This window comes from Chenopodium album, chromosome 5 (genome assembly GCF_948465745.1).
Source record: "Chenopodium album chromosome 5, dcCheAlbu1.1, whole genome shotgun sequence".
Taxonomy (NCBI): domain Eukaryota; kingdom Viridiplantae; phylum Streptophyta; class Magnoliopsida; order Caryophyllales; family Amaranthaceae; genus Chenopodium; species Chenopodium album.
Genome location: NC_137838.1, coordinates 2,182,382 through 2,209,930, shown reverse-complemented (window position 1 = coordinate 2,209,930; position 27,549 = coordinate 2,182,382). Strand labels below are relative to the sequence as shown.

The window sequence follows — 27,549 nt, the reverse complement described above, 5'->3', positions numbered from 1 at the left end:
ATTGTACTTCAGGCGATTTATGAGCTAGTACTTTTTTTAGTTAAAGGTTTGAGATATATTTGGAATCAAAGTTTGCATGTCTACTTTCAATTCGTTCTCATTCAACCTAAAAAATGAATATTAGGTGAGAATAAGTTGACCTAATCTTAAAGGACAAAGGCTTAGCTCGATGTCAATGGCTATTTAATGATTTTGACTTCATTTAGTAAATTTTATTTACTTTTTTTAGAATATTGATGAAATTCACTATCCCATCCTATTGTTTGTAGAAAAAAGGAAGTTATTGAATTATAGATTGATTGATTGGTACTTGGTACAAGAATTGAAATAGGATGCCCTAGGTCTAATTAAGCTTGGTGTCCTTTGTGTTTCTAAGATCTCAGACAAAGAATTCAATTGGCATATGCTCTTACCAAGCCTCTAGAATTGCTCACTCATTTAATTTTAGCTTTGTATTTTTAAGCAGTATTTTTTTTATGTCGAAGGTTATTATGCTTGTTATTTTATTTTAAAAATTAAAAAAGCCAAATATCTTACACCATTGTACTATCATTCACGAATTTAAGACTTACTAAAATACAAATAACATATACAAGTATATTGTTAGGAATATAGGAAAATATATTATTGTGATATATTTTCCATATAGATCTTATAATATTATATTTAGGATAATAATATATCTTAAATATAATATTATAAGATCTATATGAAAAATATATCACAATAATATATTTTCCTATATTCCTAACATATATACACAAATATTGGCCTTATTTACACAATTTTATGTAAAGGATCCATCCCCTCACAAAGAGTATGAGCCTTTGGAAATGGTCAACTTTGTTAGTTGAGGATGATTGGCTCAACATTCTCGTTAAGCCATGTGAAATATGAAAGGGTTTTTTGTTTTCTTAAATTAGGCATGAATTTGGCACACTATTTCTCCTTTTTAGCAATAAACACTCTACATACACATGATATATGACACCAAGTATATCATTATATCCCTTCAATTCAAATTTTAAATCTTTAATTTCTTTTTCCTTACAATTTGTGTTTTATCTTTACTCGTAAGTGCCACAAGTCAGAACTTACCTTAAAATTTTACTCCAAAAACAAAATAAAATAAATTCTTACTAACACACTTATTGAAAAGGTTCTTGCTTACTATAGCTGAATAAAATAAGTCATCATGAAGATGTATATTTTATCAACTTCGGTTTGTTAATAATTTTAAAATAATACATACACTACGTACACTCTAATTAACATTGTCATCTAGGTGAAAAAAATTTCAAGTTCACTAAAAAGTTTAAAATGTATACCACGTATATGTCAATGGGATTATAGTGGTCACACACGCCCTAATCCATGCATAGTGTTAGTTTAGTATGGGTTTTGTATTTTTTTTTTCTAGAGCAAAAGCCATATAATGTCAATGAGATTAACATTTAAAGGAGTTATTAACAGAAAATTATGATTGAAGCAACATTGTTTCATTACAAATGCGAATTTTACGAGTAATTGTTTCTTGTTCAACAACAAGTCTTTTTTCCTTGTGGGTTTGTTCAACCTAAAGTAGTTGGCTTCAACTCCTATGTGTTTTCTCTGGGTTTCCACAAATCGAAGCATATAAATTGCTTACTTTGAGAATGATTGCTTGATTAGAAGAATGACATTGCTTTATAAGCATTACTTATGTAATTTCTGTAAGATAAGACACATAAACAAACTCTGTCATAATTGTCATCTTTACTGTCTATGTACAATTTCTAAATACTGCAATAATTAATACTTGGTAAAAAGTGGTTTGACTAAAGTGAATTGCATCTATTAATAAATTCTACCAAAACAAACCACTTTAATTTGTGCACTCAGTGAGTATAACAGACAATATTATAGATGAGATTTGATTTCGAATCTTAAGTATTACACCTAAAACTTTAACCAAGAAAACTAGTTAACACCTACAACATCGATATAACAATGGGACAAACTTTAAAATTTGAGTCCTCGAATGCGAGTACTCACATTATTATTTGTGTAAGCTTTGTTGATAAGTCAAAGAAGTACTCCATAAAAGAGATTCTTGATTTGAATGTGATTTCGTAGTGTAATTATATTGCATTGCTTGAAAATAATAAGTTTGTGTATCTAGCTACTCTATAGTACCTAGTGCCCTAACCCCTTATGGTATATTATCATTATAGGGTTTACCTAGATCGTTTTCTACACAGCTTAAAAAATGTTGAAACTACTACTTCTATACATAAACCATAAATATCATCCAAAAGATGATCATTGTAGAATTATTCTTCAACCACATATTGACAAATACTATACGATACCAAAACACCACTAATAAGTTAGAATTGAATGATACTCCGGTAGTATTCTATATATAGCCATAGATTTTGTCCAAAACAATATGGCGAGTACTTGATTTTTTTCATACATTAATGCTTATTATAGAGAGACGAGAGGATAAGAAGGCACAATATATAAAGTACAAGGAAGACTTAAGTTAAGAACTAAAATTGATTTGGTAAACTAAACATAAAGCCTAAACAAAATTTGACCCCACTTTCACCCTCCCACTCCACACCAATATGCACGTCCTTCTTCCACTCCACCCCCCCAAAATAAACCCAACTCTTCAACTCCACTTTTTCTCTCTCCACTTTCCACACTTCACCTCAACATCACCAACACCCATTTCTCACCCCTTATATAACCCACCCAAAATCATTTTATAACACCCAAAAAAACCAAAAACATTTCACACACACCCAAAAGAAAAGAAAAAAATAAAAATAAAAAAAATTCAAAACCCCAAAATGACTCCTTTAAGTCCATCAGAACGACGTACAAATGGTATCAGAGCAACCCTGACAATAGCAGATACCGCCTCATGGTACTGTTCTATTATCATAGTCGTCCTAATCTTGTTCATAACCTTAAGGGAGGAGAATTTCAACCCTTACGACGACAACAACAACGACAACGATCATCATAACTATTACTCTACTAGTAGTAACAACTTAAAAGCGATGAAAGGTTCGAGCTTTCATGAACATCATCGACCGTGCGATGAAATATACGTTGTTGGTGAAGGTGAAACTCTTCATACTATTAGTGACAAGTGTGGTGATCCTTATATTGTTGAACGTAACCCTCATATTCATGATCCTGATGATGTTTTTCCTGGCCTTGTTATCAAGATTATGCCGTCTCCTTCTATCAATACAAACAGGAAACTTTTAAGTTAGATTTTTTTTTTTTTTTTCTATGATAAAGTTTATAGGATTATACACAAGAAAACAGAGCACTTTGTTTCATAGATGTATACTTTACCTTTTTTTTTTTTTTGGATTTTGCAGTGTTTATGTAAATAGCATTAGAAGGGTTAAAATATTATGTTCTGAACAAATAAAATTAAATACGGAGTATAATTTATTTGGAGTAATTTTTGAGATTCTCTTATCTCTTAAGGAGTACGTATTTGATTTGTTGCTCTGTTTGGAAAAGATATGATAATTCATAATTGGACCCCTTTGTCCATTATTTATTTATATAAATTTTTATTACCTCTTCGTATTTTAAAAAGTGTTATATTTTGACTAAATACGTATTTAGAGACACGGTTTTGACCCTTAATTATTTTAATTAATATTATGGAAAATTGATACAGTATAATGAAAATATACATTATAACAAATCCAACAATAATATCGGAGTATTATATAATAACATTTGTTTTTTTTAATATATATATATATATATATATATATATATATATATATATATATATATATATATATATATATATATATATATATATATATATATATATATATATATATTAGTAAATTAATTAAGTCAAAAGTATTATGTAAATAGTGAAAAAAGTCAAAATACAACACTTATTAAAACACGAAAGGAGTATATTTTTATATAGTGTGAAAATAAAACTTATTTACTTCTTCAGTCGATACTTACGTCTTATATTCGATATTTGCTCTTTTTTTTTTATTAGTGCAAATGACTGTGGGACAAGTAAATTGGATGAGAGTGTACATATAATTTTATTTCTCTTTTATTTGTCTCCCTTCCAAAATTGACAAACATTGCAAATGGCACCTTTACTTTTAGTTGCAAAAGTTGATCATGGTGTGTATTGTTTTGGTCACACAAACTCTGAGCCGCTAGAAGAGGAATATTTTGGTTAACATAACAGTATTTTATGTATCTAATCAATTTTTTTTTTTTTTTTTTTATTAGATGACATAAGAAATTTCTATTAATATAATTCTAATGTCTTTTCTAACTTTAGTTTACCCCTTTTTTAAAGTTTGTCGCATGACTTTCATTTTCCATGCCTTAAGTATTGCAAGTAAGCATATAGAAATAATGAAATATAGAATGCTCCATAAGTCCATAACATAGAATAGGAAAGAATATGGTCATGACTAAGGGCTTGTTCACATTTACTAAAATGAGATGAACTAAGCTAAAATGAATATATTATGAGAGATGGGAATTAAGAGCTGAACTGAATTGAACTGATTGGAGCTGAACTGGACTGAAATTAAGCTAAAGTGAGTAGACCCTAAGCGTAGCCACATAATAAAGTTAATATTTTATGGAATAGAAGTGTTTTTTTTTTTTTTTTTTTTTTTTTTCATTTTAAAAACTATTTTTCTAATTTTACATACTTTATTGCACTACATTGAAGAGTAAAAAGATGTTGAATTTTTAGATATCCGCTAACTCTTACTTCGTATTAGCTATTCGAAGTACTATTTTTTAAAAAATATACTTCGTATATTGTGACAACTGTCAGACCCTGTTTTCATCAGATTATTTTTAGTTCAGTTCAGTTCAGTTCATAATTTTCTTCTTTCATAAAATATTCATTTAAGTTCAGTTCAACTCTGATAAGTTCATTTTAGTTCAGTTTAGCTCATTTTAGTCAGTGAAAACAGATCCTTAATTTAAGTTGAACAATCTATAACAGGTCAACTTAAGTCGTACTTTTCTTTTTTTTTTTTGAAGAAGAAAACTTGAGTCATACTCAATATTTGAGTAATGAGTTAGTTTTTTTATTTTCAATTATAAAGTTCGCGTAAAAATAATACTTCGTAAGAAATATAAGTTTATTTGAGTCCTATGTATACATACAATCTATATTCTATATCGATTACTACGATTTTAATATGAAATAATTGGTACACACAAAGACATTCATTGACGTGAATGTTATTCTAAGTATTGATTAATAAATTTCCATAACTGCCTCATTCAAATAATTTCAACACGAGAAGACTAAAGTATTATTTATACGAAAGTATATATTTTATGGATAACACTACTTAGATGCCTTGGATTAGTAGGATGGTCCTTAAGAGTGATGCACATGTCTTGGTATATTCCTGGTCAACTTTTTCAGACCCATATTCTTATATGACTAGTAAAAGTAGAGTAATCTTTGTAGACTTGTAGAGGACAACGGTCCAATTCTTTAGTCCAACTGAACTTAAGAAAAATCATCATTTAATTTCGCAATAAACAAATAAGTACATTAACAATGGGTAGAGTTGTGAGAGTTACAGATAACTCAAGTAGTTAGATCTTTTCTCTTGGTTCTAGAAAACAACTTAAAATCGATTCTCATCTCCGTCTTTTGTGAATCTCTTAGCACCAAAAAAAAAAAAAAAAAGGTAGCGCTTTCAATTCAGAAGAAAATAAATAATATAAAAAAGGCTCATGATTTTATCATTTTGGAATTATCATTGTTTTTTTGGTGTTTAGAGAGCCACAAGGGCGGGTGATGAGAATCGATCCTAGAATCACCTAGGACCGGGAGGGGAGCTCTAACCACTTAAGCTATCCCTCACTCTCTTGGAATTATCATTGTGATAAAGTGGGCAAGCACTTCGTGAATGTTTTTCAATTATGATGCCATGAAAATTATTACTTCATACAAAATAAAATCATCATTTGCTTTTCAAAAGATCTTTTTGGGAAGGTGCCTCCTTGTTTGCATCTAAAAATAGATAAACAAAATGTATCTTGTGTGGGGAAATCAAACTATTCTAATGGAGTAGTACTATGTCTTTTTTATATATATATCAAACTAAAAATCACATACAAATATACAATATGTATGGAGTTGTCATATTTTGTTTTTTTTGGTGCAACGAGTTGTCATATTTTGTTGTTGCTATAAAAACAACTTTAAGATTAGAATTTTATGATACAAATAAAAACTAATGTGGATTAATTAAAAGGAACACAAATACACAATTTTCACTTCTTTAAGCCCATACTACTATACTATTATACTATTGTACACTATAATTGCCTAATTGGAGTGACATGAAAAAGTTCATGTTTGGGCTCAAATTGTATATTTTAGCCTATATTAGGCTAGACTAGAAAAGGCATGCACCAGCCCAACTTGATATTAGCAATTTAGCATGCTTGAGTTTGACCCACACTTTTCTACCCGAGAATCCGAAATTAGGCTTGCCCTGCTCCCTTGGCCCGAAATGAGACACTATATCGAAGGTTCAATCTGACTCGTGTTCACCTCTATATCATACTATATCGAAGTACTTCTTAAGAATTAATTTTAATTTGATAAATAAATACCCCTTGAGGAGAAATATCATACTACATCGAAGTACTTCTTAAGAATTAATTTTAATTTGATAAATAAATACCCCTTGAGGAGAAATAGCATATCATACTAAGCCATTTCTAAGAGTGTCGTTTATTCCCATGTATTTCACATAATAAAACTTTAAAAACTATTTTTATTGTAAATTGAACTAGACTAGTTTTTTTTTTTTCTCCTTTCCTTTCTAAATTTAGCTAATGGCCACATATTTTCATAAAATATGATTTAAAAATAAGGTGAATATAAAGACCACCTAAACATGATCAAATTGACTGTATCTCATCACCCCAATCATAATATGCATTTGAAGACCCAAAAGTGAAACATAAGTAGTGATGATGTTGTTGAATCGATTTGCGATTTATTTCAAACGGAGTCGATCCCAACTTGATAATTGCTAGGCCCAACAATAAGATCAAGCAAATTAAGAGCACAGTGGTATTCCCTCCCGACAAACAAAAGACCATTTGGGAACTCATCTAGTGATTTCCTTTCACTAAAATGGGTCAACTTTTTTCATGAACTAATTATGTCCCAATCCACAAAATGAATGAGGCAAACCCAATTAATATTTTTAGTTGACAAAATTTGTCAATTTAATTGTAATATTGTAAATCAGTGAACTTTTTTTAAAAAACAACTGTTTATGAACAATATGGCTACTTAATCATAAAGATTAACTTGTATTTTCTCCAAAATAAAGTGTACACATAAATATAATCCTCTGTAATTTTATTTTTCTTTATTTTTTTTATGAGAGATAATCCACTGTATAATTAAGAAGGGGAATTCTTGTCCCTTTTAAATTTAGAAAATCTTGTCCAATTATGCTACATATAAGCATTAAATACAATCTTGAAAATTGTTTAAATTTAGAAAATCAAAACAAAATACACTGATTTACGCGTATTTTGTCACAAATTTCTAATTATTTACCATTTTCAAAAGTATATTTAACACTTTTATGTAACCCTAAGAATTATATTGTATATTCTTTCAAAAAAAAAAAAAGAATTTTACTATATATAACATTTCTGGAGCATACGGCCGAAACCTCCAACATTTCTCAAAATGTGAGGATATTAACCTTCAATTTCGGAATTTTTTTGACTTTTTTTCACCAGAAAATAAAAATTGCCGAAATGTTTACCATTGTCCCTAATACCCTCTGGGAGTCCAATAGGCTGGGTGGAACCATCCAATTTGCCTTTAAACGACCAATTTATCGGTTTACAATTTGCACCAATTTCATTAAATCAAGCCTACCACGAACATTTATGACAACATATAATGATCATATATGGTTCCAAACGGAATTATATGACCCCGAGATGTATCCCCTAAAATCTCAATGCTTTTCGACACCGTGCCCCGAAACATTCGAAATTTCTCAAAAAGCGTGAATATTAGCATTCAATTTTGAAATTTTTTGATTTTTTTTTCGTCCGGAAATAAAATTTGCCGAAATATTTACCATGGTCCCTAATACCCTCCAGGAATCCAACTGGGTGGGTGGAACCATCCAGTTTGCCGTTAAACAATCAATTTAACGGTTTACAACTTGTGCCGATTTCATTAACTCAAGCCTGCCACAATCATATATTGACAACATATAATGATTATATATGGTTCCAAACGACATTATATGACCCCGAGATGTATCCTATAGATTTTCAAGACTTTTCGACATCGGGCCCCGAAAACCTCCAAAATTTCTCAAAAAACGTGGATATTAGCCTTTTATTTTGGAATTTTTTTGACTTTTTTCGATTGAAAATAAAAATTGCCGAAATGTTTACCACGGGTCGTAATATCCTCCGGGAGTCCAATTGGGTGGGTGGAACCATCCAATTTGCCTTTAAACGACCAATTTACCAGTTTACAACTTGCACTAATTTCATTAACTCAAGCCAACCACGAACATTTATGACAACAAATAATGGTCATATATGGTTCCAAACGGCATTATATGACCCCGAGGTATATCTCCATGAATTTCAAAACTGGACCCCGAAACTTCCAAAATTTCTAAAAAAGTGTGGATATTAGCCTTCAATTTTGGAATTTTTGACTTTTTTTTGCTCAGAAATAAAAATTGCCGAAATGTTTACCATGGTCCCTTATATCCTCCAAGAGTCCAATTGGGTGGGTGGAACCATCCAATTGGCCTTTAAACGACCAATTTACCGTTTTACAATTTCATTAATTCAATCCTACCACGAACATATATTAAAACATATAATGATCATATATTGTCTCAAATGGCATTATATGGCCTCAAGATGTATTCCCTAAAATCTCAAGCCTTTTCGACACCGAGTCCCGAAACCTCCAAAATTTCTCAAAAAAGCGTGGATATTAGCTTTCAATTTTTTGACTTTTTTTCGCCTGGAAATGAAAATTGCCGAAATGTTTACCATAGTCCCTAATACCCTCCGGGAGTCCATTTGGGTTTGTGGAACAATCAATTTTGCCTTTAAACGGCCAATTTACCGGTTTACAATTTGCACCGATTTCATTAACTCAAGCCTACCATGAACATTTATGACAACATATAATGATCATTTATGGTTCAAAACGGCATTATATGACCCCGAGATGTATCCCCTAAAATCTCATTTCGTTTTGACACCGGGCCCCGAAACCTTCGAAATTTCTCAAAATGCGTGGATATTAGCCTTCAATTTTGGAATTTTTTGACTTTTTTTTCGCTCGGAAATAAAAATTGTCGAAATGTTTACCATGGTCCCTAATACCCTCTGGGAGTCTGATTGGGTGGGTGGAACCATCCAATTTGCCTTTAAACGACCAATTTATCGGTTTACAACTTGCACCGATTTCATTAATTCAAGCCTACCACGAACATTTATGACAACAAATAATGATCATATATGGTTTCAAACGACATTATATGACCCCGAGATGTATCCCATAGAATTTCAAGACTTTTCGACATCGGGTCCCGAAACCTCCAAAATTTCTCAAAAAGCGTGGATATTAGCCTTCAATTTTGGAATTTTTTGACTTTTTTTCGCTCGGAAATAAAAATTGCCGAAATGTTTAACATGGTCCCTAATACCCTCCGGGTGTCCAATTGGGTGTGTGGAACCATCTTATTTGCTTTTAAGCGACCAATTTACCGGTTTACAACTTGCACCGATTTACCGGCTTACAATAGCCAAATTAATTAACTTGCACCGAACCCGACTTGAACCGAAATTGACCCAAACTCGTTTCAACCCGTCAATTCCCGAATTCAACCCGACTTGCATTGTTACTAACCTGAATTCAACCCGACTCGTTCCTAACCCGACCCGAATTTAATCCAACCTGTTACAAACCCGATCTGAAATCAACCCGACTTTTTATTGACCTGACCCAAATTCAACGTGACTTTTTATTGACCTACCTATTACTTGCCCGAGTCAAAAATTCAACCCGATCTGTTACTAAGCCGACTCAAAATTAACACGACTTATTATTGACCCGACTTAAATTCATCTCAAATTGTTCCTGACCCGATTTCAAATCACCTTAAATGCAATTTAGACCACGTTATTATTATTGATCAAAGCATTTTGTCTAGGGAGACCAAGTCGGTCTAGGCCAGCAAAAGAAAGGAGCATCATCCTCAAATTTAAGAGTTAAATATAGTATATATTTGTTGTTTGGTCAATGGAGATAATTATCTTCTTAAATTATAGATTATAGTTTCCTAGTATATTGCCATATATATTATAGTTAAAGGAAATAATTAGCTTGATAAAAATGATAATTATCTATTTGTAGTTAGTTGAACCCGAATATAACCCGACTTGGAAATGACCCGACCGGATTGTAACCTGCAAATTATTGACCTGAACATAACGAACCCGACTTGAATTCGAGAATGACCCGACTTGGAAATGACCTAACCTGATTATAACCTGCAAATTATTGACTTGAAGCGAACCCGACTTGAATTCGAGAATGACCTGACTTGAAAATTACCTGACCTGATTATAATCCGCAAATTATTGACTTGAATTGAACTCGACTCAAACCCGAGAATGGCCCGACCTGATTCTAACCCGCAAATTATTGATTTGAATCGAACCCGTTTCAACCCGAATTAAACCCGACCTATTGTTCACCCGACCCGAATGTAACTCGACCTAAACCCGAAAAGAAGTATGACCCGACTCAAGCATGACCCAACCCAAACCCGACCCGCATAGGTTATGGAAATTATCCGAGTTGACCCGACCTAAACCCGACCCGTTTACCCGAATTGAGAGCTCAAGCATACGGTGAAAACCGTAAATTATACTCTGTATTTGGTATTTCACTATTCAATTTTGACTACGTAACACTGTAATCCAGCCACCTTTGTTCAACTTTAAGAGCGTGACTTCCACTCTCTCTCGCTCTCTTTCTTTCAACAGTCCTCTCAGTGGTGCTACCTTTGACGCCGATTCCTCACTTTCTCTGTTCTACCATCGGAAACATATATCCGGCGAAATTCCCGCCTTTTGCGCCACCCTTGTAAGCCGCCTCTCCCTTCTCTTTATCAATTCTCCGCCTATTACAAACAAGAAAGAAAATTTGGATACCCAGATTTACGAATTCATGTTCTAATATACTAAACTATGATTTCTGATATGAAGTTCTAATTAAAACTATTTAGTATGGTTTGAAACATATTGATTATATGCCAATGTGGAAATTCTTCAATTTGATATGAATTTGATGTGATATGATTTTAATGAAGTATGATGATTATGTTTAAGCAAATCTTATTGGTTATTTAATTGTTTTAAGTAGTTTAGATTGTTGTAAACCCAATAAGAATTATTGAAGGGTTTTTGAATTTAATTTATGTTGTGGTTTATGTATTTTAGTTCGTCTTAGATGTGATTTCATTTTCGGAACGTTATTCTTGTTCAGTGAGATTAGTGAAGTACATGAAGTTAAAATGTAAGAGTGTCTATGGAAAGTTTGGGTTGAAATTGATTCTTATTTCGACATAGATATACAAGATCAGTTTTTAAGACGAGGGTAGTAAAAAGATAATTGAGAAATAGATTGAATTTGGGAAGTTGTTATGTTATTGAAATGTTGGTTATTTATCCACTATGGGTATTGAATCTAATCAATTGTAGAATGCAAATGGAATCTTGTGGTTATGTCGATCTTGGAATGTGACTCGATGCTGTAAAATTATGCCTTTGATATGTTTACAAAGCAACAATGTGGTCATAATTCATTGGTATTGTGTAATGTGTTGTGATGTCTTAAGGAGGGAACTTTTGCTGGATGAACGTGTAGAGAGAGAAGAAAATCTAGGGGAAAGCGAAGGGATTAAGTGAAATGAGGTTGATGTGATAGAGAGGGATGATTTGTATTTAACTTTATGGAAAAAGGAGAAAAAAATTTGGGACATCTATATGAGAGAAGTGTGAAAACCATTGCTGATTGAAGTACATCATTGTAGATTGAATAATGAATAAGGGTCATTGGCTGACTATTGTAGACTTGTGTCTGGCACTGGAAATGGAGATTGCGGCAATGCCAATGTTTGATCACAAATTGAGAAATAAAATTATATTCAGAAGCTCTCAAAATGTTCCTTATATTTTATTCATTTCACGCATAAATTGGGTTTTTAAAAGTTCACTATTCAATTCAAGGGATTAATTTTCATTTTAAGTTTGGAATTAACAAAATTTTGATATGAGCTTGGTTTGTTAAACAGGTACTGCAAAAGACCCCATTGTGCTATTATAAAGAAAAATGGAGGATGAAGTAGAGCAACAGAGTCAATTAGTAGGTACAGAGTTTCCTATATTCAACCTTTTTTTTTTAGGGATTAAGGCTTTGTTGCTGTTGTTGTTGCTATTGTTGGGTTATATTTATGCAAGACTGTTATGCATCTTCCAGTGTCCCTTTGAAGTTTCTAGTGTCGCTCAAATTCTCCTATTGCTATAACTTTTATGCCAATTTTGACTTATGTATGGGATTTCTGGAGAAGGAAGAAGGTCCATGTAACTTAGACAGACAGGGTTAGTGAAGCTTTGAGTTGAACCTTTGGGATTGGAGGTAGCATTTTGAGCTCTATGGAGTATATTTATTTTTATATATATTTTTTTTCTATGGATTGTTGCATTATACTATAATGTCTGATTCAATAATTTTCAATTTTAAATTTGAGTCAATTCAACGTTGATTTACTACCAGATTGAAAGTTTTATACTACCTGTGAAGTCATGCTAGGAAATTCTGTGGTACAGTCCTATGAATCATTGTCTTTTAGACTCTGGAGTTCTATCTTTTTAAACATCTCAGATTGCCGTTCTCCTATGTAGGTGAAGATGGAGAGAATGATATTGTTACTGAGAAGGCAGCATTTACTCATGAGGAGCCACATCAAGATGGTACTACCCCCCCAAAATCGGATGCTGAAATTGAGGTTCTTCATGAGAAAGTTACCAAGCAAATTATTAAGGAAGGCCATGGTGAAAAACCTTCCAAATATTCCACATGCTTTGGTCAGTATTCTGTCACAGCCTTCCTTCTAAAATTGCTGATTTTGCTGAGCATTCAATTTGTTGGAAAATATTTTTCTTCATTGTTCGTATAGATGGCAATACTTTCACCTTTCATTGTCTTAAAGTACCATACCATGTCTATTATAACTTCATGACACTTGATGTTCTTCTTTTGAGGAAAACTTTTAACAATTTTACTGGTACTCTCCATTTTTTTTTTAATCTATATATTTAGTATTCGTATTATTGTTTTATGATACTCTTGGTCTTGAAATGCACCTGTGACATAAATTGATAAAATTTTGTTTGGCACATCTCCGTTGCTCTAAATCGTGACTTTATGTGTCAATTTTTTTTATTTTTTTTTTCACATGGCTATTTTACAATTTCAAAATAAGGTTTTGGTAATTACTTAGTACTGTACATGCGGAGAGTAAAATCAGCTTCTCATTTCTCCCTTCATAGCCCTTATATGATTGTGTATTTCTCCCCTTCTGATAGTGCATTACAGGGCGTGGACTGAGAGCACACAACACAAGTTTGAAGACACATGGCTGGAGCAACGACCAGTAGAACTAGTTCTGGGCAAAGGTATTTCTTTTTGTTTGGCTATGAGATGATATGTTAGCTTGTTACATACTAAATGCTGGTTTATCAACTATGCTTGCTTTGGCTGTGGTGTTTTCCAATCAGACTGCACTTCTTTGATGAAGATAAAGGTTACTTCAAAATTTTGTTTAATTAAGGCACCTAGAATATATTGCAGCCTCACTTTTTTACAACTGGATGCAAATTGAATTATATATTACAAAAAATTCTGCAATGTGTTATTGGACAATGTTCTGTTTTCTTGCTGAAAGTGAATTAAAGGTTCATGTAAGGACTTAAGGGGTCATTGAAAGATTTGAAGGTATGACTTATGAGGCACTGACTTGAAGGTTTATAACACCTGCCACTGCTAGCTTGTCTATTACAGTATTACCTGACTATCTACAAGCACATATCCAAGAGCTGCTGCACCTGATATCGGTGCATGTCCATGCATGTATTCTGGATTTAGACTCCATGAACTGTCCCAATTCCAAATGCTTAGTGTCGTGTCTCCGTGTCATCATTGAAATTTGTTGAAGAAAATGTTATCTGATGTGAACATTTGTGGCATTATCTCACTTGTCTTAAGCTATAAATGTAACAGAGTTTCTGAAAGCATTTTAGTTGCAAGTTTTTGTATTTAGTTGAGTAGTTGACCTTGATGATATTATTCCACTCATCTGGACTGTAGATATACAATACTGAGCAGGAATTATTGTTTTTTTGACAGAGAAGAAAGAGATGGAAGGCTTAACAATTGGTATCTCAAGCATGAAGTCTGGAGAACGTGCCCTTATACATGTTGGTTGGGAACTAGGCTATGGAAAAGAAGGAAGTTTCTCCTTTCCAAATGTTCCACCCATGGCAGATATTATTTATGAAGCTGAACTCATTGGTTTTGATGAAACCAAAGAAGTATGAAATTATCTGACAGATTTAATATTAATCGTATTGTGTTATCTGGAAGTTGTTTATTTTTCCTTTTCATCTATATATATTAAATTAAACGGCAAATGTGATGTAGGGTAAACCACGCAGTGACATGACAGTTGAGGAAAGGATTGGTGCTGCAGATCGCAGAAGGATGGATGGCAATGCTTTATTCATGGAAGATAAACCGGAGGAAGCCATACAACAGTATGAAATGGTTACTTCCTTGATCCATATTATTGTCATGTCTTGTTTTTGCTTCATATTAGATCTTAAATATTTAATATAAATGTGTTATCTCCTGATGCATTAGGCAATAGCATATATGGGAGATGATTTCATGTTCCAGCTTTTTGGAAAGTACCATGATATGGCTTTGGCTGTCAAGAATCCTTGTCATCTCAACATGGCTGCATGTTTTATAAAGCTCAAGCAATATGAGGATGCCATTATGCAATGCGGCATTGTGAGTTACTTCTCTCATAATCTCATTAAAGAGTTCAGCTTGTCTTTCCTGATTTGGTAATACCATGCTACTGCTAAGGCATTAAAAAGTTCTGGCATTACTAACAGCATTACAGAAAAGCTCTTTGGGGGTCCGTTTGTTTAATATGTGAAAAATTCCTTTCATATGAACTATACAGCCTTGATTTCTGTACTTTCCCTCAATATAGCTTCTCAGCATGATTGTCTATGCTGTACTAAGTATATGCCAGGTTCTGTTAATAAGCATATAAGTCCTGGATCTGTTTTGCTCTTCCTCGTGATAATATAAAACATATTGCTAGCCTCAGATTAGGATATACATATATCCTGTGTTAATGAGGAGTCAGGACCTATATATATGTAATTTTGTATCATGCATTTGTGTTGGTGGTACCAAAGGCCTGTCTTTGAAAGTGAGGACCTATGTTTATGTATCATCCATACTTACCCTTCAAAAGTTTCTCATAGACCAAAAGCATTTTAGCAATTATCACATCATCTCCTTTTTTTTTTTTTCCTTGTATATATCAAGTTTGAATCCTGAAGAAGTGTACAGAAGCTACTATATGACTTATTTTGTTTAGTAGTAAATCCGACAACTGATGTCAGAGTTTTTTTTTTGGATGAACTTAGGTCTTCAACCCTTCATTACTACGTACTACTACTACTGCTACTATGTGTTATATATGAAGTGTGAAGTAGACTTCATAATAGTTGGTAATCTTCCGTTATCTACTTTTCTGTGCCCCATCTATTGACACTGAATACTTGCTGGATGATTCACTCACTGTTAGGTCTTAGCTGAGGATGGAAACAATGTGAAAGCTCTGTATAGACGAGGAAAAGCAAGAGCAGAACTTGGGCAAACAGAAGCAGCAAGAGAAGATCTTCTTAAGGCTCGCAAATATGCTCCTACTGACAAAGCAATTGTGAGGGAGTTGCAGTTGCTTGCTGAGCATGAAAAGGTTGTCTATCAGAAGCAGAAAGAGATGTACAAAGGCATACTAGGACCAAGACCTGAACCCAAGCCCCAAAAAACCAATTGGTTAGCTTTCTTTTTTCAATGGTTAGTCTCGTTATTCTATAGGATTTTTAACCGAAAAACACAGAAAAATGAATAATTTAATATATGGCTCCCAAAAATGGTCTGTAGCTAGCCTTGAATCAAGCCAGAATGGTTTTCGGCTGTCAAACTGTAATTGTATATCTAAATTCTAGTTACGGAGTACTTTGTATGTTATGTAGTATTTTTGAAACTTGAATTGCTGTTCCATGTATCAGATACCTTTGCTGAATGAAGCTTGTTTTGTTATAATGTGACGAAGGGAGTAAGTTAAATTGAAAAACAATTCGACCCTTTATTGACCCAGGCCACTATTTCGTAGTACTTTCTAACCTAGTAAACCCATCATAAATCGCCCAATAGCCAGGGGTATTAAGCATATGACCATCAAAGTCGCGACTCATCGTATGAACTGATTATAATTAAGTCTATGATGATGGACAAGAGCACATGATTATCATTGACATATGATAATATAGTTCTCTATTTGTGTGGCTAATATATAGGGGCCAGTTTGATACTTATTATTGGCTGCAATTTCTTTGTTGGAAGTTTTATTGTTACAAATACAATCGTACGTACCTCACATCACACAATTGCCACCTTCTTGCATTAAACCAAAAAATAAAATCCAGCCCCAATAAATAAATATGTTTCTGGACAGTTACTAATCAAACAATAAATACCTTGCTAGCCAAGAGCCCAAGACAAATTTACTCCATTCACATGATCAAAAAGTCAGCCATTAAGTTGAACTAGCTAGCTTTGGTTAAGGACCCATCAAATTATTACATGTGGCGAAACCGAAAAATGATTTCACATTTAACATTTATTCGTAAATTTATAAATTATAATTAAAATTAATTAGACGTATTAAAACTAAACAAACACGTATTCATAAAATTAAATTGCATTGGTTTCTAAAAATGACAAATACTGTTATTGTCGCTGTCTTTAAAAGTTATACATGTTGTGAAAATGGCATAGAGTGATCGACCTACTCCAATATCACTTGAATGAAATAGCAAGAGGAGGATTGTGATGCGGAACATCGGCTTTAAATTCTTCCCCCAATAAGAATTAGTGATTTATGAAGTGGACAGAATCATTTGGACACATCAATAACTAATCTTGTAAAATGATAAGATATTGTATAACAGTCAAGAACATTCTAGATATGGGCACTGATCCTATGTCCTGATTTTCATTTAATATTTCGTGCATTATTATATACCTCTTTCTACCACTTTTTGGTTGGTATATGAGTTGTATAACATATTAAAATCCAAGAAGACCAAGATCTTGCAACATCAAAATTATTATCATAATTATTACTATTATTACGGATTATTATTAATATTGTTGCTATAAAATTAAAAAAAAAAACCTACAAATTCAATCAATTTACAAGAAATTGGTAGGGAGCCGAGATACAATCTGGGCTCCCACCCCTCTAGCTATAGCGAACCCGATCCTACTGAAGATGTGAGCAGCTGCACGAGCACCAATATCCTGAGTCTTAGAGAACGCCTGAACCCGCTTCAGCAACGCAATAGCATCCTTGTCTAATTCCCCTAATGAAGAAAAGGAGAAAGGAAGAAAACCATAACCATTAGCCCTGCAACGTGCCCCATACTTGTCCCGCTTCCGCTGAGCCGCCGCCGACACAACACGGCCAGGAACGAAGTCAGACAACCCCGAATGTGTCAAAGGTGAAGACCCCGTATTATTATTATTATTATTATTAAAATTGGGAGATCGATTATAGTTAAGTAGTTGATGAATTTTCCTCATATACACATGCTAACATGATTACAAGTTTATTATTTTTCTCCGCCTACCACCCAATTGGGTAGGTGAGATTTTAACTATTAAATGTTGTTGTTTTAAGAGCACATATGACAATAATCATAATTAATTTGGGAGCCTCATATTTGAAACAATTCTAATATTCAATAACAAACTTTCATCAATGTACTTTTTCCCAAAGATTAATTTACTTAACTAGATACAATCATTATAAGTTCATAACTCATCCATCTTTTGAGAATTTGTTTGCCAATACTTTTTTTATACAAGCATAGTTAAATTAGCTTTTGATAATAATGTAAGAATTTCTTGATACTTCGTACTTGTAAATATAGCTTTTAAAACACAATTATACAGAGTATATTAAATATGAAGTATTAAGTTATATTTCAATTCATATTTATCACATTATAAAGGTATGTATTTTTGTCCGTCCTAATTAATATCTCATCCACGACTTGCTCTACATCTAATTGTCGTAATCCTAAATTCACGACTTGCTCTACATCTAATTGTCGTAATCCTAAATCCATGACTTGCTCTACATCTAATTGTCGTAACCCATAATCCTATCGTGGTCCGTAGGAATCACAATCCAATTCTTGTCTTAGCATTATATTGACGTTTTTCTCCAATATATCTTGCACAACGCTTTCGCGTATACGGTTAAGGAAACGATCGGGTCAGTCTAAACATGAAGTAGTTAGCTATTAATGAAAAATAAATCTACTCAACGGTTCAAGATTTTCACTCATAAATTGCCTTCCCCCCTAACTCCCATAGTCCCATGCATGAAAGGACCAAAATGCCCTCTAGTATCACAAAAATAGCTGGAGACCCAGAAAGTTTTCATCTAGAAAAACACAGTCAACTACTGTACTCTATTGGTCCCTTTTTATCTGCTCTAATTATAGGACCATGAAATTTAACTAGAGTGTGAAACAATTTGAAAAGGACTAATATAAAATAGAAAAGGAAACTGTTAGAGGACTAACTCAGTCAAAAGCTTAAGCTGATGGTTGAGACCCAAGAATAAGTTTTATACTCTATCAGAAGCAATATTTTAGAGAAAGAGGGGAGAAAATCAATGTCATTTTCGAGATTTTATATGCTTATTGGTAGGCTTGTTATAATTTCAAACCAATTTTTATGACTTCGGAATTGAAGCACCCTGCACATTCATGTTAAGTTTTGAATTATTTTTTTTTCCTGGAATTGATCCAAAGTGTAGATTATAGCTTTAATTTTAGAGGAATTTCAACTTTTCATATTCAGAAATAATAGAGAAGAGTGGAAAAAGTAGGCTTGTTATGATTTCAAACTAATTTTATGACTCCGGAATTAAAGCACCCTGCACATTCATTTTAAGTTTGGAATTTTTTTTTTCTTGAAATTGATCCGAAAGTGTAGATTATAGCTTTAATTTTAGAGGAATTTCAACTTTTCATATTCAGAAATAATAGAGAAGAGTGGAAAAAAAAAAATCCCATGATACCCTAGGAGACTACTTGGGTTGTAGGAACCATCCACTTTGCTACTTAGTTATCAATTTAGCTTGTTACAAAAATGTCTTCCCATCAATGCCTTAACTTTTATGTGACTAATTAATAGACGTAGATGGTTCCAAATATGAGTAATTGATAGACGTAGATCGTATGATGTATCCTTACTTGAATTTTAGACAACTCGTCCCAAGAATATTTTAAAATTATACAATTTCGTGAATTATAGCCACTATAAAGCCTCTAGACAACACTTTCACTCTTTCAGGTCATGCACCATCCATCATTCAAGATGCTTTCCCTATGCACCATGAGGGCCTCAGGGTGTTGGGTTGTTTATCCTAAGCCCCACATGGAAGAAATAAAGAAGAGACGACTTTCTTATGATTAGAGGCATATCTCATTAATATAAGGCTTTTGGGAAGATGTCAAAAAATAGATATACGTGTGTTAGACTCAAAGCGGACAATATCATATGAATGTGACGTGCAGCCCAACGAGGTGGGTGACCTAGGCCCAACATATACTTTACCTTGCCTTGGCTCATGTTCATGGGCTCAGCCTTACCTCTCCGAAATTGCCTCTAATAATTTTGCCACCTAGATGATAAATTGCTTGCTTAAATTCTTTAAATTTTACAAATTTGCTAGCCAACTCCTTTATACATTTCATTAGAAATGATCAAGATTATTAACTCGTTTGAGTTAAATCTTCACCAGATTTGGTACCGCCTTAAATATGCACTGCCTTATTCATTAAATTTGTGCCCCACAAAGACAGAGACTTATCTATCTTTGTGGACAACCAATTATATGCATTGCTTCATTTTTATTATACATTTGCATTTTTCAAAAGCTAGCAACAATGTGCATTTAATTATATCACCCAATTGACATCTGAATTTTCATCACAAGTACTACTACTAGTTGTTATACTACTACTAGTTATTACTGTGTACAATATCTATATTTTAATTGGATTATTTGTGATTAATTTAACACGTAATAAAAGTAGCAATGTTTATTTCTGTGTTCTCGTACATATGTCAATCGCATATAAAAGTAAACGACAGCTTAAGGAGGGTACATATTATGATTTATAAGAACGAAAAAATTGTGTGAAAACATGTATGTACGATTATTTAATTTGCATGGAAAATAATTCTTCAAATCCAAACAATTTCACCGGCCTTATTAATGCTTACAACTTTATCCCTCAACTAGTAACTACTTAGTTTCATGGAAAAAGTAATGTCAACATCGTATACAAGACTTTTAGTTTCAGCAAGATTATTGATAGTTTTAAGCTATGCTTCTCTTGTGTGAAAGTACACCATTTTTTGGCAGTACTAGCTTCTTGCAAATAGGGGTATAGATATAGATATATAAATTGGGAGAATAATGCAAAATTCAATCCCCAAAATATCAAAGCATGAAAAGAATAATTGTTAAACTACTTATCATAGTTTATGTGTTTCCTAAAAAAAAAAAAGTTAAGGTGTGATATATAATATACCAACTAATGAAGACCTAGGTTCAAATCCAATATCAATATGGCATATATGCCTCTTAATACACCAAAGAAAAATGACAAAATTACTTCTATGAAAAGAATTAACTTCCTAATAAGGTTGTGATCTTGCAATTAGTGTTTAATGTCTCAACCAACTATTTGACAATTTGCATTTTTGTATCCTACATTCACGTACATATACTACGTATATATCATTATGAGAAGTTATATGATTTACCCCATCTCAGAGAGTGGATTCAAGATTTCATTCACTTTAGCCTGCACTATTCTCTCCCTATAATACCCTCCTTATTTTCAAAGCGTGTTGAAAATGCCCCTTCATATCCAATCCCTTGATGAACTACTCAAAAATTCCTGTCAATTACTCAATTGTACGTTTATCTGAATTTTCTAGAAGTAATAAAACAAACAATGAACTCAATGTACAAGAAGTTTAAAGCTAGGTCACTTACAAACAACCAAATAAAATTACACATACAAACAAAACACGTTCAAATTTTACCACCTCATGTGTCAACTTGCTTCAATAATACAACATTTATACATTAAACATGCATGCACATTTGATTGACCAAATTACTGGCTTAACTAAAATCATCAAAAAAAAAAAAAGTCAGTCATAAATGTATCAAAAGTGATTGCCTTTTATTATCTTCTTCTGTCATATAATAACTGAGATTTCCATCAGAAAAATAACCAACCAAATTTATCGTTTATTACCGACAAGAAAAATAACATATAGTTTCTTCATTATTCTCTAAACCAATGTATATTGGTCATTCTAGTTCATATACCATGGAAAAAACAGAGGAAATAACAGCTTTTAATAATAAAGTCAAAAAAAATATTATTTTTGGACCTAAAAATGGACAAATATTAATTATATGTATAGAATAAAATACACATTTACTACTATGGTATCTCAAGGACAAGTTATGAATGGAGAACATTTGATCCACGTACTAAATATATGACCATTTCCCTAGAAAAAAAAATAAAATAATTTTACCAAAATTTTAAAAAAATGAAGAAAATGACAGGATGTAGGGGAGACAAGTCTAGCTCACAATGCAAGTGCAAGCTTTTTGAACCAACTTCAACAATTAACAACCCACAATCAATAGCCTCCAAGGATTTTGTGTAATCAAGTAGTGTTTAAAGTAATAATACGAGGCGATACCGAGAAATTATAAATATGAGGGGGAGAAGGGGAAGGAGAAGGAGATGAATGTGCATTTAGCATGCTTACTAGAATCTAGCTTGCAATAATCTTTAGATGAATGTGTCACAAAAAAAGCTAAATGTTGTTGAACAATAATTACCTTATTTTGTGACTAAGTGTAAGGGAAGATCTTTTTACCTCAAAGGAAAATGCACTAAAATTTCTTTGTGCTAGCTGCATTGGCGTTACGAGTTTATTTAAAGACGAGTAGTTGCCTCCCATTATATTTTGTTGCTTCTTCACAAAATTTATAACCTTCAGATTACCTTGCTCATGGATTCTGAGTGTCGTAAACTCGCCTTCATTTTCATCTTTGGAGTTTCTTTCTTTTATGCTTCTTTTGCTGAGAAAGGTATGTACAATCCCTCTTTATCTCTTTGTATTTTCATTAAACAAAAGTGAAAGGTAAAATAATTGTTGTGTGACGACTTAACTTTTTATTTAACAAAAACCATATAGTATATGGTTTATGTGACAAGAAACATGAATAATACTTACTCATTTCATTTTTGTGATTACACAGATTAAAATTAATCTTTTGAATTAATATGTTTTTTTTTTTCTATGTTGCAGCCCCACATTTTTCCTTTGTGAAACCAGCAACATTGGCTCCTGCAGTTTCCTACTTTGATTACATAGTTGTTGGAGGAGGAACAGCAGGGTGTTCACTAGCAGCAACTCTCTCAGATGGTGCAACTGTGTTATTGTTAGAGCGAGGAGGAGTACCTTATGGAAACAAGAATGTTGAAGATATAGGCTCATTCGGAGCTAATCTTGCTAATGTTTCTCCATCTTCGCCGTCACAAGGATTTGTATCAGAAGACGGTGTCTTAAACGCCCGTGCTCGTGTTCTAGGTGGAGGATCTGCCATCAATGCTGGGTTCTACACAAGGGCTCCCCCTGAGTTTGTGGCTAAAGTTGGATGGGATTATGGGTTGGTGAATCAGTCGTATGCTTGGGTTGAGAGGAAGGTGGCATTTGAGCCACCAATGCTGCAGTTTCAGACCGCGGTTAAAGATGGATTGCTGCAGGCAGGTGTGCAGCCTTATAATGGATTTACCTATGACCATATTCATGGCACCAAATTTGGAGGGACTATATTTGATAACAATGGTCACAGACATACAGCTGCTGATTTGCTAGAGTATGCCGATCCTCGAAGAGCTACGGTTTATCTGTATGCTGTAGCTCAGAAAATCTTGTTCAGCAGGAGAGGTAAGACTGATGTGTTTTTTTTTTCAGTATAAGAAATTGTTTGATTAGTAATTGTACGATCTCTGCTAGCAGTTCTGTTTATTTTTCCTCCGTTTACTCAGGACTCTTCATTTCACTTCAAGTACCCATGTTAGATCCTCAACCTTCTGACACTATGTCTTGGACCAAAATCAAGGAGTATTTCATAGCAAGTAGCCGAGTTTGGCACTTAAGTACATACCCGAGTCCAAGTAACAGAGTGTCTCCTTATATCTATGAGAAGCACATGAAGTTCGGGTTTAGCTCTGGACATTAGCATAATTTTTTTTAATCCCTGACCCTGCAGTGTAGGAGAAGTCATTTTTATAATTTTGATAGAATTGCATGTTTATAGATTAACTGAGACAAATTTTGCCTAGATCTAGATACTGAAAAATTCGAAGATCTAGAGACTGCAAGACTAAAACAGATATAATAGGCTATCTGAGTTTTAGAGAGGAGGTTTGACAAAATACTTTAGGCCTTATTTCAGTTTTCTAATCTCTTAGCAGAGCCAATAGATATATAAATGACCAGATAGAACCTTACTGATTGAAAATGCAGTAGCAGAGACATATTTTGATTGTATTCATTGGTGTTGATGCAGAGCTTGGGAAGCCAAGAGCTTATGGAGTGATATTCAAGGATTCAGTCGGAATCGTGCACAAAGCATTTCTACGACCAGGGGCAGCAAATGAGGTGATTTTATCAGCAGGTGCACTAGGAAGTCCACAATTGCTGATGCTAAGTGGGGTTGGACCAGCTACTGAGCTTATGCTTCATGGTATCGAAGTGGTGTTGGACCAGCCTCAGGTAGGACAAGGAATGGCTGATAATCCCATGAATCTGTTGTTCATTCCTTCTCCTATTAGTGTGGAAACATCCCTGATTCAAGCTGTTGGCATCACTGAATTTGGTAGTTTCATTGAAGCAGCAAGTGGCTCAAGTAATGTACGAGCTTTCATGCAGAATCTTCCTTCAGCTGCTCAGATGCTGACTTCCCAGGTTTGAGGCCCCTAAAACTCCTGTATTCAATTGAAGTATTTGATCAATAGATATAATGATGTCGATATCTGACCTCGAGTTTATAAAATTAAGTAGATAAAGGTGAAATTACTAAGTTTCATATCCACATCATGTGAAGCAATGCTGTATTTCAACTTTTCAAGTATACATTAAAAGCATGAATATATGTCACAGCTCCATATCCATAATTAAAGGTCATATTTTATGTTGGAGGATAACATTTTTAAAAGCACAACAGAAGACTAGCTACTAGTTGAAAATATCGTTTTCCATCATGTACTTGATTTATAAAGCAATTCTGATTTCCTCAAAAAAAAAAAAAAAAAAAAAAAAAAAAAAAAAAAAAAAAACAATTTTGAAACTGATGCAGAAGTCAGGTAATAGTGAGATGTAAGGTATTTTTGTAAATTAATATCATTTTGATTTTCGATGGACAATTGATAAGAGTGATCTAGAATTATAAACATCAGTGAGATGAAGAATAATTCATAAATGTCACAACATTCAAGGCTATACAATATTATAAAGTTTATTGGATATATGGATAGTAACAGAGGATATTGTTGAATATGTGCAGGCTAGCCAATCATCTGATGGACCTAATGTGATAACTACACAAGGAGACTTGGATACAGCAATTGAATACATGCATTCTCTATTGAACGGAACCATCAATAGTGGCTGTATCCTAGAAAAGATTGCTGGTCCGCGCTCTTCAGGATATTTGCATCTAGCAACCGTAGATCCAAATGACAATCCTGCTGTCAGATTCAACTATTTCCAAGATCCAGATGACCTACAAAGGTGTGTTATGGGAATGGAGACCATTATAAAGGTCATAGAATCAGAACCTTTCTCAAAGTTCCGTGTACCAGGAATGACTACACAAGCACTTATAAACATTGTTGTCAACTTCCCTCTAAACTTAAGGCCAAGGCATTTTTCCACTGCACTTTCTTTGGAACAGTTTTGCATTGATACAGTATTGAGTATATGGCATTATCATGGAGGTTGTCAAGTTAATAAAGTCGTCGATAAGGACTATAAGGTTCTTGGCACAGTAGGTTTAAGGGTTATCGATGGGTCTACATTCTATGACTCGCCAGGGACCAATCCTCAAGCTACTGTGATGATGCTCGGAAGGTATTTATGTTGCCAATGATCACCCTTACTCATTATCAGTTTTTAAGTTCTCCTATCTGGTAATTTCTCTTCCTGTTTTCTTACTATAATATCTTTGCATTGCAGATATATGGGACAAAGGATTTTAGCACAACGACGATAAGACTCAAAGGAAAGTAACCACAAGAAAACATGATTCTTTGTTAAAAGCAGCCAAAAGAATACATGATTCTTTGTTTTGTAAAACCTTACATTTGATTGTTTATATAATGTATGGTTTGAGCTAAATTAGCTCTTACAAAACATAGGACCTACTTTTTTACAAAAATAAATCATATTCGACGAACAAATATAGTCTGTATTTTGTAATATTAGATCACAGGATCAAGTACATGTAAATTCAATTCAAATGTTTGGCTAAATTAGACCCCATCTTGTAGCCTCCCTGGCAATCAATTTACGGAAATTGCTTATATTTGAGATGATGCATGATAAAAGTATAAACTTTTGTCTTTACTTAGCAACTTTTTTTGCAAGAACTAACAGAAATATTGGACTGATAGTATCATATATTCATAACTAATGTAATGCAGTACAACTATCATACTATATCTTCAACATACCTTACACCGAAACACCGCGAAACAGCAGCAAGATTGATCTTCCACATCCAAGCACCTGCATAAACTATAATACATTATTAAGGAGTAAATTTATTTTAACCGAGGAAAAATTAAGACGATGATTAATAAATCAAATCAAATGCTTACTGTATGATTGCGTTTTTTTTTTTTAATTGGTGTCTAGTATTTAATTGTTTAAGAAGTTAACACCTGACAGTTTGGCCGAGTGGTCTAAGGCGCCAGATTTAGGCTCTGGTCCGAGAGGGCGTGGGTTCAAATCCCACAGCTGTCATTTTTTTTTTGAAACTTTTTTTTTTTTAGGAAATGTGCAACTAGAGCTGTCAAAACTTGACACGACTCAAATCCGATTATTAAACGACCCATCTGAACCCGAAAAAATGGTGACCCAAACCCGACTTGAAACCAACCCTAGACCCGAGTACGTGAGACCCGAGTACGTGAGACCCGAACATGAACTGACCTAGAGATGACCCGACCCGAATATAACCCGTAAATTATTGTCCTGAACCGAACCCGACTTGAACCGAAATTGACCCAAATCCGTTTTAACCTGTCAAAACCTGAATTTAACCCGACTTGTTACTAACCTTACTTGAATTCAACCCAACCCGTTCCTAACCCCACCCGAATTTAACCTAACCTATTACAAACCCGACCTGAAATCAACCTGACTTATTATTGACCTGACCTAAATTCAGCCCGACTTGTTATTGACCCAACCCGAATTTTACCACACCTATTACTAACCCGACCAAAAAATTCAACACAACCTGTTACTAACCCGACTCGAAATCAACACGACTTGCTATTGACTCGACCTAAATTCAACCCAAATTGTTCATGACCCGATTTCAAATCACCTTAAATGCAAATTAGACCACCTTATTATTGTTGATCTTTGTCTAGGGAGACCAAGTCGGTCCAGACTAGCAAAAGAAAGGAACATCATCCTCAAATCTACACTATATATTAAAAGGTGTTTATAAAAACGTCAATGTTCCACGTAAACCCCTCCAAATTACGCCTTGTCACTTCATAAGCATTTCATAACGCCATGTCATTTCACAACACCTTCATGATGCCATGTCACCTACCCAACATATCATCATACCACATCATCACTTCATATTAAAAATTTGAATATAAGGAGATTCGAACCGCGAGCTACTTCTAACA

At 33.5% G+C, this 27,549-nt stretch overlaps 3 protein-coding genes and 1 non-coding gene across 4 annotated transcripts; all 4 read left to right on the top strand.

The window, feature by feature from the left end:
- Positions 1–2,840: 2,840 nt before the first annotated feature.
- On the top strand, positions 2,841–3,272 carry LOC145631297 (uncharacterized). The gene has a single exon (XM_081683380.1). It carries the CDS (start codon positions 2,841–2,843, stop codon positions 3,270–3,272), a length of 432 nt encoding a protein of 143 aa, XP_081539506.1.
- Positions 3,273–11,055: 7,783 nt separating this feature from the next.
- On the top strand, positions 11,056–16,539 carry LOC145630029 (peptidyl-prolyl cis-trans isomerase FKBP42-like). The gene is made up of 8 exons (XM_081682267.1): positions 11,056–11,209; positions 12,420–12,494; positions 13,030–13,212; positions 13,714–13,803; positions 14,534–14,718; positions 14,828–14,950; positions 15,047–15,199; positions 16,014–16,539. The coding sequence occupies exons 2-8, from the start codon at positions 12,458–12,460 to the stop codon at positions 16,338–16,340; spliced, it is 1,098 nt and encodes a 365-aa protein (XP_081538393.1). The 5' UTR covers positions 11,056–11,209; positions 12,420–12,457; the 3' UTR covers positions 16,341–16,539.
- Positions 16,540–22,129: 5,590 nt separating this feature from the next.
- Positions 22,130–26,172, top strand: LOC145630028 (protein HOTHEAD-like). The gene is made up of 5 exons (XM_081682266.1): positions 22,130–22,700; positions 22,922–23,563; positions 24,189–24,586; positions 25,185–25,750; positions 25,856–26,172. Exons 1-5 carry the CDS (start codon positions 22,622–22,624, stop codon positions 25,890–25,892), a joined length of 1,722 nt encoding a protein of 573 aa, XP_081538392.1. The 5' UTR covers positions 22,130–22,621; the 3' UTR covers positions 25,893–26,172.
- Positions 26,173–26,564: 392 nt separating this feature from the next.
- TRNAL-UAG (transfer RNA leucine (anticodon UAG)) lies at positions 26,565–26,644 on the top strand. Its single transcript has one exon. It is a non-coding gene; the product is annotated as a tRNA-Leu (tRNA).
- The last annotated feature ends 905 nt before the right edge of the window (positions 26,645–27,549 follow it).

Excerpts from the sequence above, each read along its gene's own strand:
- LOC145631297 (XM_081683380.1), top strand. The coding sequence starts at position 2,841 with ATGACTCCTTTAAGTCCATCAGAACGACGTACAAATGGTATCAGAGCA.
- LOC145630029 (XM_081682267.1), top strand. The coding sequence starts at position 12,458 with ATGGAGGATGAAGTAGAGCAACAGAGTCAATTAGTAG. Across the intron at positions 14,951-15,046 it reads CCATACAACAGTATGAAATG|GCAATAGCATATATGGGAGA; the intron begins GTTACTTCCTTG and ends CTGATGCATTAG. Across the intron at positions 15,200-16,013 it reads CCATTATGCAATGCGGCATT|GTCTTAGCTGAGGATGGAAA; the intron begins GTGAGTTACTTC and ends ACTCACTGTTAG.
- LOC145630028 (XM_081682266.1), top strand. The coding sequence starts at position 22,622 with ATGGATTCTGAGTGTCGTAAACTCGCCTTCATTTTCATCTTTGGAGTT. Across the intron at positions 23,564-24,188 it reads AATCTTGTTCAGCAGGAGAG|AGCTTGGGAAGCCAAGAGCT; the intron begins GTAAGACTGATG and ends GTGTTGATGCAG. Across the intron at positions 25,751-25,855 it reads ACTGTGATGATGCTCGGAAG|ATATATGGGACAAAGGATTT; the intron begins GTATTTATGTTG and ends TTTGCATTGCAG.